This window comes from Fomitopsis serialis (assembly GCF_022376445.1).
Source record: "Fomitopsis serialis strain Sig1Antser10 chromosome Unknown B0H18scaffold_157, whole genome shotgun sequence".
Taxonomy (NCBI): Eukaryota; Fungi; Basidiomycota; class Agaricomycetes; order Polyporales; family Fomitopsidaceae; genus Fomitopsis; species Fomitopsis serialis.
In genome coordinates, this window is record NW_025955117.1 from 57,886 (window position 1) to 70,313 (window position 12,428).

The following is a 12,428-nucleotide window of genomic DNA, read 5'->3' on the forward strand; positions in this document are numbered from 1 at the left end:
GCTCGAGCATCGCGGATGCTGATTCGGGTAGCTGTGATCTGCAGGAAAACATCGGTCAGAGATCGGTGATGCTTTCCGGTCTCTTAGTAGCGAGGTGTTGACGAGGTGCTCGTGAAGGTCATATTGCACCCCGGAGTGAGGTGACAGGTCTCACCCATGGTCGTGCCACCAGTGCTAGCGGTGCCGCCACTGACGACGCCCAGACCAACGGATGGTTCGTATACGGCCGCCGAAGGTTGTTACTCGGACTCGACCGTCGACGCCCTCATGGGGCGCATCGGAGAAGAAGATAGAGTTCCAACAGGATCTCGCCACTGGAGATTTGATGGACGCATGTTCAATTGGGCTAGAACATCAAAGTCCACGTGTGATACCGCTACGGACACCACGGACACCGGTATGCGCAAGGCGAAGTACACGATGAAGCGAAATGTTCGAACGTCCATGAACACATTGTGGAGTCCAAAGAGCGTTCACATCGCAGGCGCCATCTACCGCGCGATAGCCTTGTCAGTACTTGAAGTCGCGTCGAAGGATCAGCGTACCACGAATTGTTATTCGGCGCCTGTGCCAACCCGCACGACGAGGCGTCCAGCTGAACGGCAGTGGCATTGATCCTTCCCAGGAACTCCGCCTGGCCGTTCGTCAACGTGTTCATCGCCTCTAGCGCGATATTGAAGCCGGTGGCGGCGTAGTCGATGGCAAGGACGTTGACGGTGTACGACTCGAAGGAGAGTTGCCAACAAGTACCGCACTCTGCTGAGCCCCAGCCCGTCACGACTGCAGCCCCTCCGATATCCGGGAAGCCGGGAAGAGTGCCGAAGGTCGTATAGCCGTATTGCTCCAGGCCGTTAACTCCGTCGGAGCAGGCGACGGTGTTCAGCGACCCGGATGAGTTATCATACAACTGATCGTACGACACAGACACTGTCGTTTGACCGAGGACGGCTGAAGCGCAGAGGGCAAAGACAGTGCCGACGCGGAGGAGCTGCATGATGGAACACGAGAGCGACTGGTGCATCGGGAGTGCACTGAGGATCAAGATGCCTCGCGCAACGCATTTAAACGTATTTCGAGAGGTGACCGTGACCACGTACGCCTCGACAGCATCCGAGCCAAATAACGGCACAAGGTCTTCGACGGTCAACCACTGGTGGCAGGACGAACCTTTTCGGCGGCAGGACGATACCTCATGGCGCCGCTCCATGAGACTTTACGCCAGAAATAGAGCCGATTCCATCCCAGGACGGGCAGCCTTGCCGGTAAGCAAGAAGATTAATGCCATGAAGAGTAGAAATGGCGGTCAGCGACAGCTACCTTGATGGGGGGGCCCATGCAACCCGACAGCCGATGCTCTAGCGACGAAAGCTCTGGCAGCGAACGCAAGAGACTAATCAATCTAGGCCAGCGAAGTGAGGGACTCTGGGCAAGAAGTATGAGGTCTGTCGACTTGTGTGAGAAGAATCCGCACTCACGCCGCGAACGAAGCCTGAATGCACGCTCAACACCTGCTGATACGGCACGAGGACTGCTCTTCCTGTCCGATTTTGAAGTACAATTGCATCCATATCCACAGTGGTTTCCCATCGTCCTATCCCTGTTCTTGATTGACATCGTACTTACGTCCACAGCCCGATAGGGAGCTCGGCATCCAGTGCAATCGATCTGGGCATGGGAGTGCTTGAGTCGGTTCGGATGTAACGGAAATCTGATGCTGTCGCCGAGCAAAGTATACAATCCGAATAGACACAGCGGGGTAATACAGCATAAGCTTTTGCATTGAGATCGTCGTATATGTCAAGGGCGACCCAGCGCGCCCAAGTCGATCGAGTCGCTGCCTATGGTCGCGGGAAGACCGATCGTCCCATGCCGCGTGACAGTCACATTGCATCACACACCGTAACACAAGTGACCGCACCCAGGTCGTTAGTTAGGCGCTCTATTCTCGCGCTCGCGTCGACGCTGCAGTCTGGCTCCAGTTCACCGTACTGCACAGTGAGCAAAGGTCGTTCTCTGTCTAGCTTGGCATCCAATCATCTGCACTGCTCTACTTGTATCTGTAAGACGAACGGACACACGAGACTCGAACGCGATGTCTGTCGCAACGGACTTGCCTGTCCTGCTTCCGCGCAAGGTGCTACCTCGGACAGAACTACTACCACGAGAATGGTCATCAAAAGCAGACCTCTCAATAACAAATCCACCACCTCCTGACGATGCAAGAACACACGACCAGGAGATGGCTATGGCGAGACAGCTCATGGACGGCAAGACTGCCAAGAAGGTCAGACCGAGGAGAACAGTTGACTACGGCGGTCCCCTGGGACGATGGGCATTGGTGAGCTTGTCTTATAATAAGCTTTACTGGATCTTTGCTCATACTCCCCCAGCTACGGAAGTCGCGGCCCAACTCGACATATGTACCATATCTGAGGCCCGCACCTCCGTATATCATTGATGTACGACTAAACACTGGCCAATATATTTTATTCGGGCTGAATGAACATCAACATACAGTTGCTGCCACCAAAAGCTTACCCGGACAACCCTTCAACATCACTCTGTACTAAGTTTGTGCACACGTCCACCAACAAGCTCAGATGTCCGGTCAATTGTGTTACGGTTCGTCTTCCGCAGGCGCTCTTACTCCTTGCTCTGACCCAAAGACAATTGCAGTGGACCCCTGAGGGCCGCCGGGTGCTGACAGGTTCCACGAGTGGAGAGTTCACGCTCTGGAATGGCCTGACGTTCAACTTCGAGACCATCCTACAAGCGCATGACAGCGCAGTGCGGGCCATGGAGTTCACGCACTCCGGTGCCTACCTGGCGTCGGCGGACCAGAGCGGCATCATCAAGTACTTTCAGCCGAACATGAACAACTTGACCGCGTGGACGGGGCACCGCGAAGCGATCCGTGGGCTGACTTTCAGCCCCGACGACAGTCGATTCGCGACGGCGAGCGACGATTCGACGGTCAGAATCTGGTCGTTCGAGGAAAGCCGCGAAGAGCGCGTCTTGACAGGTGAATACATACGCGTAACTGAAGAGCATGCTTCAATGGGCTAAATTCACCCTAGGGCACGGTTGGGATGTCAAATGCGTCGAATGGCATCAATCAAAGGGGCTCCTCGTCTCTGGAAGCAAGGACAACATGATCAAATTCTGGGATCCCAGGACAGGGACTTGTCTGTCGACGCTGTGAGTGCTATCTTCCCTTATCGAGTTATATTGCTGTACTCACTCCGACGTGCAGACACTACCACAAAAACACAGTCCAAGCCCTTTCGTGGTCTCCGAACGGGAACATGGTCGCAAGCGCGTCCAGAGACCAGACCGTGCGCGTGTTTGACATCCGGGCGATGAAGGAATTCCGGGTGCTGAAGGGGCACAAAAAGGAAGTCTGCTGTACGTCCCTTTCCCTTTCCCGGCGCCCGCACCAGCCCGTGCGGCCCCCGAGTTATCTTCGCTCACCAAATCATTTTGCAGCTGTCGCCTGGCACCCCGTGCACCCAATCCTGGTCACCGGTGGATCGGAGGGCGCGATCTTGCACTGGGACCTCTCCTCCTCCACCGACACGCTCGCGCAGTCCCCGTCGCAGCCGCCCGGCGCCCGTGCGACGCTCTCGCAGGCACACGACTCCAACGTCTGGTCGCTCGCCTTCCACCCGCTCGGGCACCTCATGGTCAGCGCGTCCAACGACCACACGACGCGCTTCTGGTGCCGCGAGCGCCCCGGCGACGCGACGTCCGTCTTCTCCGGCGGCGGGCAGAAGCCCCCCGAGGTCACGGACACCGCCGGGCAGGACGACGAGGACGAGAGCATGGTCCCCGGCTTCGGCTTCACGGGCGCGGGCGGCGGCCAGTGGTGGGGCAAGGAGGAGGACGGGGACACCTCGATGCAGCAGCACCCGGGCTTGCCGGACGCGTACCCCCGGCGGGGCGGCCAGGTCCAGGATGGCGGCGACGACTACATCCCAGGGTTCGGCGCGTCGGATGGGCCGGGGACGGTCACGGGCCGTCAGAACGGACCACTCCCCGCTCAGGAGGAGCTGTATCCTGGACCAGGAGATGGGGATGATTCATTCAAACGAGGCGGCCGCAATCGCTGGGGGCCTAGACGCGGGCGTCACTGAAGCTGACCCTCGTACTAACGGCTTTCCATGTACTCGATGACCGTCACGCATTGCGAGGATGTATCACGATCGTGAGGGATCATCACACAGAAGCACGAAAAGGTTGAAGGTCGTGAATTCGTGTCATCTTTATCGGGTGTAGACTACGGTTACTGGCGACACTATGCAGCAGACGAAATATGTACAGTACATCGTCGCCCTAAAGCGTCGAAGGGTGCTGCAGTATGTATGGTAGAATGTGTCCGTTCGTAAGGGAAATTAACAACGCTGCCCTAAAGGGGCCGGAACCAACGGGCGGGGTACGACACGCCCGTGAACACGCGTATGTAGTAGGTCCACCGTGGTACCGTATGCATCGTCTGCGGAATTTTCTAGCTGGAACGCTCCTCGGACTCAATATCATACACACGCAGGCGGAGACGTAAAAAGTCGTGGATCGTGGATCGTCATGCAGGAGCCGCGCGCGCGGGCACTAACTGCTCGCGGGCACGGCACGGGGTACAGGATGTCGGGGGGAGTACGTTCATGTATGGATGGGATGGATTGGGAAGGGTGGTGATGATAGACTGGATGTGTGGAGGGGGAGGCCATATATGCAAGGAAATAATGATAAACTGAGACAAGAGACAAAGACGAGACGAGATCGACGACCTGATAGGGCGATGTGGCGGGGATAGTGGAGATGCTGATTGCCATTAGGAAGCAAGGGATATAGGGGTGGGTGTCTGCGAGTCGACGATGCTCCGCGCGATGGGCGTCGACGCGCCGCTCATGTATGCGACGTCGTCGAAGCTGGGGGAGCGTGTCGGGGTGTTGCCAGGTGACAGGTGGTAATTCGACGTCGGCGACGAGAGCAACTCCTCAACGCTCGAAGCAGAGTGCGAACGCTGAATAACCTCTGGCTGCACGTCTAGGAGAGAATCCGAGCCGGTATAGAAGCAGAACCTGAAGGTAAGTTAGACAAGAATGAGAATCGGGCACGCCGCAACGACAGCTGTATACTCACTTATTCAAGAATACGTTGTAACTGGGATCGTTCGCCGGACTCTGCACCCTCTCCTGCCTCGCCAAATACCCAAACAAGCCCTCCTCAGGGGGCGACCCCGACGGCGAGCTCGACGCACTTGACTCCTCCGACTGGCTCGTCACCGACGGCGTCGACTCCTCGCTCCCTCCCCTCGTGATCGGCCACGGACCCAACAAGCCCGCGCCCATCCCTATCCCCACGCACACCGCCGGCGTCCTATACGTATCCACCGAACCGAACCGCGGCACCGCCTCCTCGCGGAACGCCGCGGGGAGCGCCTTCCGCGCACCGAACCCGGGCGTCGACGGGCTGAGGTCGAAGTAGCCGCGCTGGTGGTTGCGTCCGCGCACGCGCGAGAACGGCATGGGCGTCGCGCTCTCGCCGTCCTCCTCGTCGCTGCCAGAGTACAGCGCGACCTTCGGGATCGGCGGCGCGTCGTCGTCGGGGTCAAGGATGCGCGGGGAGCCACGCGTGAGCGGCGTAGAGTCTTCGACGACGCGCGGCCGCCCCAAGGTGCGCGGCGAAAACCGAGGGCGGTTGCGCGCGTAGCCGGGGGTGTGATACGCATTGGGCGACGTGGCAGAGGGGTACGTGCTCGTGCGCGTGTGCGCGGTCGGCGACGGTGACTTCCACGGCCGCTTGAATGACGCGGAGAGGTCGTAGCGCGCAGAGAGCGGCGTCGACGAGCGGAGGTTGAACGTGTCTGCGCGGGGCGAGGGTGACTTGCGCGCGGGCGACTGGGTGGAGGCGACCTTCTCGAGCTTGATGCGCAGGTCGGAGATGTTCTTCCGCTCGGTCTGCTCCTTCTCCGTCTCGCTCTCGCTCTGGGACAGGACCGCCGGGCGGGCGGGAGAGGGCTGCGGCGCCTCCAGATGTCTGGAGAACTTCACCTGGAAGTTCTCGCCGCCGTTGTTGTCCCAGATCTCCTTGCCATCGACCGTGTACCGGATCGCCATGAAGAGCGTCTTCTCCTCGATGCGAGCGAGCATGTCGTTGAGACGTATCGTGAACGCGAACACGTCGAACAAGCCGCCCTCGAGGGTGTGCACGTACCGCGCGGTGACCTCGCTCGTCGTCTGCCACCAATCGAACGTGAACCGCACCGCGACCCACTTCTGGAACGCGATGTTCTTCACACGCACCCGGCCCTGCACCGCCGCGCTGTCCGCGCCCAACGTGAGCTCCTCCAACGCACACTCCGCCGCCTTCCGCTGGGGCGTGTCCTTCGCAGGCATATTCATCACCTCCATCGCCAGCCTCCCCTTCTTCTCGCCAATGCGCTTCTCGTCCTCGCCATAGATGAACGCGGGGAAGTCGCTGTCCGTCCCGCTCGTGTCCGTCGTCGGGCTCCCGTCTCTGCTCACCGCGAGCGGCTTCTGCTCCGCAAGGAACAGCTTGACGTGCTCGAGCTGCGAGTCGAAATGCACGCTCTTGCTGGAATGCACCGGCGTCGTCGGCTCGCTCTTCGATAGGCTCGCCTCCGCCTCTGCGCCCCCTCCCGTGACGACGGAGAGGTCACCACGCACGACCGCGCGTCGCGACTTGAGGGACGACTTGAGGGGCTCGCCGGACTTCTTGCGCGTGAGCTGGGCGGAGACGTTGGACGGCACGCTCACGCTGACAGCGCGGCTGGGCGGCTCGACGCGTACTGCAGTCGGAAATTCGGGCAGACTGGTGACGACGGTGCCGTTGCCGGGGCGTGCGGGATCCCGCCGGAGGAAGACGGTCGCGGGGTCTCCGGGCTCAAGGGCCCCACGTGCGTCGGGAAAGCGACCTGCTCAGAGGGAGACGACGAACGTGCGCGGAGCACGGCGGGCGTAGGGGTGGACTCCTCGGGAGAACGCATCTTGGAGCCCATTCTGCTGCGGCGTTGGCGGGTGACGAAGAACTGCATGGACGAGTCGGAGCTGCTGGACGAACCTGAGGCTGAGGCTGTGCAGGGGGGTCGAGGGGTAGTCATCGCGGCGGCATGAGGAGGCGTAGGGGGCTGGACAACCAAGACAGTTGGCTTCGGCGGGCTCGGCGGCGAGTCGGGTATGGCCTTCGTGAATGAGAATCGTGAGTTAGATACGGATGGGCTGCGGCGCGGAATGCGGGGGAGCGCAGAGCCCGCACTGTTCGAATGCCGCGAGAATGAAGGCGGCATGTCAAGGATGGTCATGGTTGGGGGTAGTGCTGTGGATTGGGGTAGGCTGGCCATGGGGCTCATAAGGGACGTCGTATGTGGGTTACCGTGGGTGGGGTACGCTAAAATGAACAGTCAGTCAGTGGCTGGTTGACATTTCGGGCGAAATGGACGACAGGGCGTCGGCGCCGCTGTGTTCGGGATGGAGGACCGGAACTTACTGGGGATTTGACGTCGGACAGACGCTGGTCGTAATTTGCGGCCGCTGCGTCTGTGAGTCCCAACGGTCCAAGCGGGGGTGGGCGAGTAAATGCGCCGCGGATACGCAGAGCTAAGAGGGACTATATGCGTCAGCACGGTGGCTAACGGGCGGCCTGCGGCCCTATGCGGCTGACAGGGGAGCCACTCACTGCGATAAGTGTTGCGGTGCTGTGTGGTGTAGCACGCAAGGTGATTTCGCAGAGTGCTGGAGGAGCAGCGAGCCTCAGCCGGGGAGTCGAGGAGGGAGCTGGGGACTGGCTGATAACCTGTGGGGCAGCAAAAATTATATGAGGGCGACTATTATGTAGATCCGGTAAATAGACGCGACGGACCAGAGCACGCTTCTCGGACGATAAGATCCAGGAAGGCGAGGAGGAATCCGACTCGGGAGGTGGGGGAGACGTCCCCGGGCTGTGGGAGGAGGGCAGAGGACGAGGAGCATAAAAGGGCGGCCTGGTTGGGACAGACTCACGCACGTGAGCGTCGGTCTGGAGCGCCATCTCACTTGCATCTGAGGCACCATCCAGCCACAGCTGATGGCCACAGTCGCGACTGCCGTTTCCGGCACTCGCGCCCCGCCAGCCCGTCCCAACTCTATTCCTCAATCTGCTTTACGGCACCGTCCTCGACGACCTCGCTGCGCCCGCCGCCGTACGCGTGTCGCCCATCCTCCCCGCTCTGCTGTGCCAAGGCTCCTCCTGCGGACCCGCGCAGACAGCGATAAGAAGTTATGCTCAAGCTAACATTCGCGCGCACCGCATCCGCTCGAGACTCGGACTCGCAAATCAGACCACACCTCTAGGTCCGAATCTCACGCCAATCTTTCACTACTCTTGTTCTCCGCGGTCGAGTCTCTCCACTGACAGCGCACTTCTCGTCCAGGCTCTCCTGCACGCGCTCCCTGTATCGCCCGCTGACTTCCCTTAGTGCGCCGGCCTGCAGCCTATTTCTGCCAGTGTCGTTCTGGGTGTGCTCTCGAGCCCGCTCAAGACACTCACTCAGCAAAAGGTGCGAGCTCGCGACTTCCCTGATGTCGATAAGATGTACTACTGCAGGCCTTGTTTGGGCCGGACTGCACGTCATCCAGTCCAGACCGTCCGCGCGCCAGGAAATTTCTCAGGTCGTCACCGAGAGCGCGACCCGCTGCACCCCGGGGATGCGGGGATTGGCTGCCCATTGCGCGGTGGCGGGCCTCGCGCGCGGCCTACAGCAACACGAGCCCGGGGTGGCCAATCCGGGCAGCGAGCGCTGTGGAGCCCCTCACGCAGACGCGGTTTATGCGGGGAAATTTCACCCGCCGCCCTCGCCATCGATACAGTACCGGTTCGGGCAATGAGCTCATTTATTACTGCAGAGGTTTCCCGCCGCGAAAAGCAGCCGATGCGTTCCAGCGCCTCTCGCGTCCTACGGTCCTGGTCACCATGGCTGCTGCGCTGTCCTTCGGCGGGTCAGCTGTCAAGTCAGCTGGGCGACCGCCCATACGTTGGTGCGCAAAACTGTCGTTGGTGTGTTGCTGAACTCTCTCGTCGATGCTCCACCTTGTACATGATGAGGATGATCCCTACGTACCCAACCTGTTGGTAGTGGATGGTAAGTAGTTGATCGACCACTTGTCATGCTGCCCGCCTCGTCAGGACGCCACATCGTCATTTGCTCATCATCACGGTATACCTGTTTCGAGGTCGACGTGCGTCCTCCGAACCGACGCGTTGTACGCGAATCATTCGTGCTTGTTCCACGACATCCCCGCTCCATATTCAGCGGGGACGAACGGCTAATCACTGCTCCAAGAGATGTGTTCCTCCACGTTCTGCCGCTGACATTCCGTCTGTCCTAGACCGCTTCGCAATCGCCGTCGCCGTGCTCGCTCAAGCCAGCTGACGCGACTTCTCAGCATTCATCGACGGTGCCCCGTGCAGGGTGAGTTCAGACATGATGCTGTGCACGACGCAACAAAACATCACGAGCTGCCCGCTCTCCCACCGCTTTCCATCATCGCTCAACGTCTGATGCGACAGATTCACGCACGTCTGTCGCACTCTACTCAGTGGGTCCAACTTCCCGTGATCCTTGATTCCTGGGCGAGCTTGCTGTTCAGCAGGCGGACATCTGATGCGACTGGGCTCGTGCGGCGGCTCTGGTGACAGTGGCTTTCCCGGACTAATGTGGGTCTCAGAGCCGCAGGTCTGACCAGCCCGAGTCCTTTCGTAGCAAGGACGGGCTGGGTGCGATAATATGTCTCGTCGAGGCATTGTGGTCGGTGTGGTTGCATGTTGTCTCTGATATATCTCATTGTATTCAGATCTCTTGGTATAGAGAACTTGTGCTCACTGTTCATTCTTGACTGTGAGCTCTGATGCATAGTGCTGATGTGCATAAGAATCTCGTTACGATCATATGTGTTACATGTTGTGAGTGTTATGCTATACATGTAGTGAAGGACTACCTAAGAGCCATATAGGAAGTATGATGCATGCTTGGCCATATAGTGTCAGAGTGTAGGTCAATAATCCTACCATTCCATCATCATTCCTGAGGCCATCCCTCTACTTCAGCTTCCACACCCATGAGGGCTGGTAGCTCACACCAATGTCCATGAATCCCATCCCATCTCTTCCTACACAGCATCCTCCAGCATGGCCTACAGATATCTTCATACCCTCCCTCATTCAAGTCTACCCAGTGAAATGGCTTATAGGCACACATTTGCCTGGTCTCCACAAAGAGGTGTGCTGCCCTCTTCATGACAGGGAGACATATGTTCCTAGTTTTGCAAGATGTAGAGGGTACCTTGATGTCAAGCACCCACATGTTGGTCTTGGCATTTAAGTTCATCAGGTTCTCCTTCCCTTCAAGGACCTTCTCAATGTCTTCATTTGAAAGCTTGTCCAGCTTTCCATCTTCTCTGTGGTATCCATGCAGGATGGTCTTGATGGGAAGTTGACAGACATAGTAGAGGGCCGCAGGGAGGATGGTGGGAATGCCCAATTTCCTGGCCAAGACAACAGCTGAAAGGGCTGCCTCTACAGGCTCAAACTCTGAGTCATCTCCCCACCACTCATTGAATGTGGTTGGGAACCTGAATTGCAGATGGGGCATTGCCAGTTGGGTGATGGTGGGCACTTGATACTTGGCTGCAAGGTCCAGCAGTGCCAAGACAGTGAAAATTGGGAGTTTGGCTCCTTCAAAGAACCTATACAATGACAATCCTATGAGCATCAATAATCATTAATGTACACATGAAGCCTGACTCACCCAGGCCCTTTGTACAATGCAGACAACAATACTGCCATGTCATCTGCATGATCAACAACTGCCATTACTGGACAGTTGTCAAATTTGACAAGGCCCTCCTCTGGAGGAATTTGAGCCAGGTGGTCTTTGAATACCCCTGAATGCTCTCGTAGGATGTGCATGTGGACACGGAAAGCCGTTGAGTTGGGCAGTGGCCCTGCTGCAATGACTATATCACCATCATTGTGATAATGTTCGGCATGCCGAACAAGTTTACCTGATTCAAAGTCAGTTTCGGGTTGGCTCACTAGTGTGGCGATATACACATACGAAAATCGGGGTCCAGTAGAGCAGCCATGACCCGGAGATTTCTAGGTTACTATCCCGACTGGGAGTGGCACTCTGTGGCAGTGGCAAATGGCTAAGTTAGAGGGCCTGTGGTTCGCATTCAGGAAGAGACTCACCACTATGGGATATGTGTTTAGTCCCAAGTGATTTTTCGCGTTGAAGTGTTGTCGTTGCGGACTACACGACGTCGACTTCTGAAAGCTGGAGTTGTGGTAGTTCACAGGTTGCTCACGAGGCGCGCAGCGGCGATCGCGCGACGCGTCAAGCGCCAACCCAACGCCCGGGCCAAACCGACTCGGACGTTCCCTCAAAGACGCGCTGTGGACTCGGATGTGCTCTCAATCTCGCGAGACTAGTACTGGCAGTCGAACCACTACGTAGCACACAAGCAAAAAAAGGCGTTGATCAACGGTGTGGGTCGGGTTTTGCGGTATGCCGGTAACGTACAGTCACACTGAACAAGGGCCGAGGCGGTGCAGTGTATGATCATGTCTGTACGGCGTGGCCATCAACACCGACGTGCACGTTCATTACATACTTGTTGAGCCTGGTACGTGTGAGCTTGTTCGTTATGACCACAGTGGTACTGATCCTGCAGTAGCATATATACACCGCAAGTACCTCGACACTCTCGCTTTACATCTTGCCACTCAGCCCCGATCGCCGTGGGGCTGCTCATCTCGCATACCCCTTACGATGCCTGCAAGTGTCGGCAATGAGACTAGCCTCGAGCCCTCTGCACGCGAACCCCAGCGATACAAGCATCCGTTCACCGAAGATGGGGAGTGGGAGTATTACGAGGACGAGGACGAGGACCCTACGGACAAGGACACGCCGCGCACGCTCGTCGAGCTGCGCATGTGCGCTCTGAGCGCGGCGATACGCGAGAAGCCGGAATGGTGGGTGAAGTTTCGGGATGCGGAGGTGCGAGCGAAATGGTCGGAAGAGATCAAGGAGCAGCAGAGAGGCCTACATCGGAGCTTGCAGCTCACGGACAATATGGTGCGTGTGCTTCGATGATGTATCGGCGACGTTGACTCGAGGACGGTATAGATCAATTACATTTTCGGTGAGCTGGAGGCGTATGCGACCCTCAGAGATTTGGAGACAGGCATTGAGGTTCGGCGGGGACTCACAGCGGATGACACGCTGACTTACTTGTTACTCGCAGGCCGGCCCATACGAGCGGATCTGGCAGTCAAATCAACTCATTCCCGCCTCCCTCAAAGCCGACCTCGTCTCAGCAATCGCCTTCTCGACTCTGTCCCTGACTCCGAGAAGGACTGGCATCCAGGATCCG

The 12,428-nt window shown here is 58.2% G+C and overlaps 5 protein-coding genes across 5 annotated transcripts; 2 read left to right on the plus strand and 3 right to left on the minus strand.

Moving 5' to 3' along the window:
• Positions 1–334: 334 nt before the first annotated feature.
• On the minus strand, positions 335–1,466 carry B0H18DRAFT_126309 (Cerato-platanin-domain-containing protein). The gene is made up of 2 exons (XM_048036751.1): positions 1,318–1,466; positions 335–1,255 (listed from the first exon to the last, which is right to left on the minus strand). The coding sequence occupies exon 2, from the start codon at positions 1,205–1,207 to the stop codon at positions 377–379; it is 831 nt and encodes a 276-aa protein (XP_047886589.1). The 5' UTR covers positions 1,208–1,255; positions 1,318–1,466; the 3' UTR covers positions 335–376.
• A 773-nt stretch (positions 1,467–2,239) lies between these two features.
• B0H18DRAFT_886946 (WD40 repeat-like protein) lies at positions 2,240–4,133 on the plus strand (the record flags this gene model as incomplete). Its single annotated transcript, XM_048041151.1, has 7 exons — positions 2,240–2,338; positions 2,391–2,459; positions 2,518–2,622; positions 2,677–3,022; positions 3,078–3,198; positions 3,254–3,405; positions 3,487–4,133. The coding sequence occupies 7 exons, from the start codon at positions 2,240–2,242 to the stop codon at positions 4,131–4,133; spliced, it is 1,539 nt and encodes a 512-aa protein (XP_047886590.1).
• Positions 4,134–4,828: 695 nt separating this feature from the next.
• Positions 4,829–7,306, minus strand: B0H18DRAFT_886979 (putative phosphatase regulatory subunit-domain-containing protein; the record flags this gene model as incomplete). The annotated part of the gene is given in 4 exon segments (XM_048041154.1): positions 4,829–5,078; positions 5,140–5,957; positions 5,997–6,831; positions 6,843–7,306. The coding sequence occupies 4 exon segments, from the start codon at positions 7,304–7,306 to the stop codon at positions 4,829–4,831; spliced, it is 2,367 nt and encodes a 788-aa protein (XP_047886591.1).
• A 2,594-nt stretch (positions 7,307–9,900) lies between these two features.
• B0H18DRAFT_126419 (uncharacterized protein) lies at positions 9,901–11,363 on the minus strand. The gene is made up of 4 exons (XM_048036752.1): positions 11,245–11,363; positions 11,111–11,182; positions 10,802–11,057; positions 9,901–10,739 (listed from the first exon to the last, which is right to left on the minus strand). Exons 2-4 carry the CDS (start codon positions 11,136–11,138, stop codon positions 10,073–10,075), a joined length of 951 nt encoding a protein of 316 aa, XP_047886592.1. The 5' UTR covers positions 11,139–11,182; positions 11,245–11,363; the 3' UTR covers positions 9,901–10,072.
• A 338-nt stretch (positions 11,364–11,701) lies between these two features.
• Positions 11,702–12,346, plus strand: B0H18DRAFT_126498 (uncharacterized protein). The gene has a single exon (XM_048036753.1). It carries the CDS (start codon positions 11,825–11,827, stop codon positions 12,146–12,148), a length of 324 nt encoding a protein of 107 aa, XP_047886593.1. The 5' UTR covers positions 11,702–11,824; the 3' UTR covers positions 12,149–12,346.
• Positions 12,347–12,428: the final 82 nt, after the last annotated feature.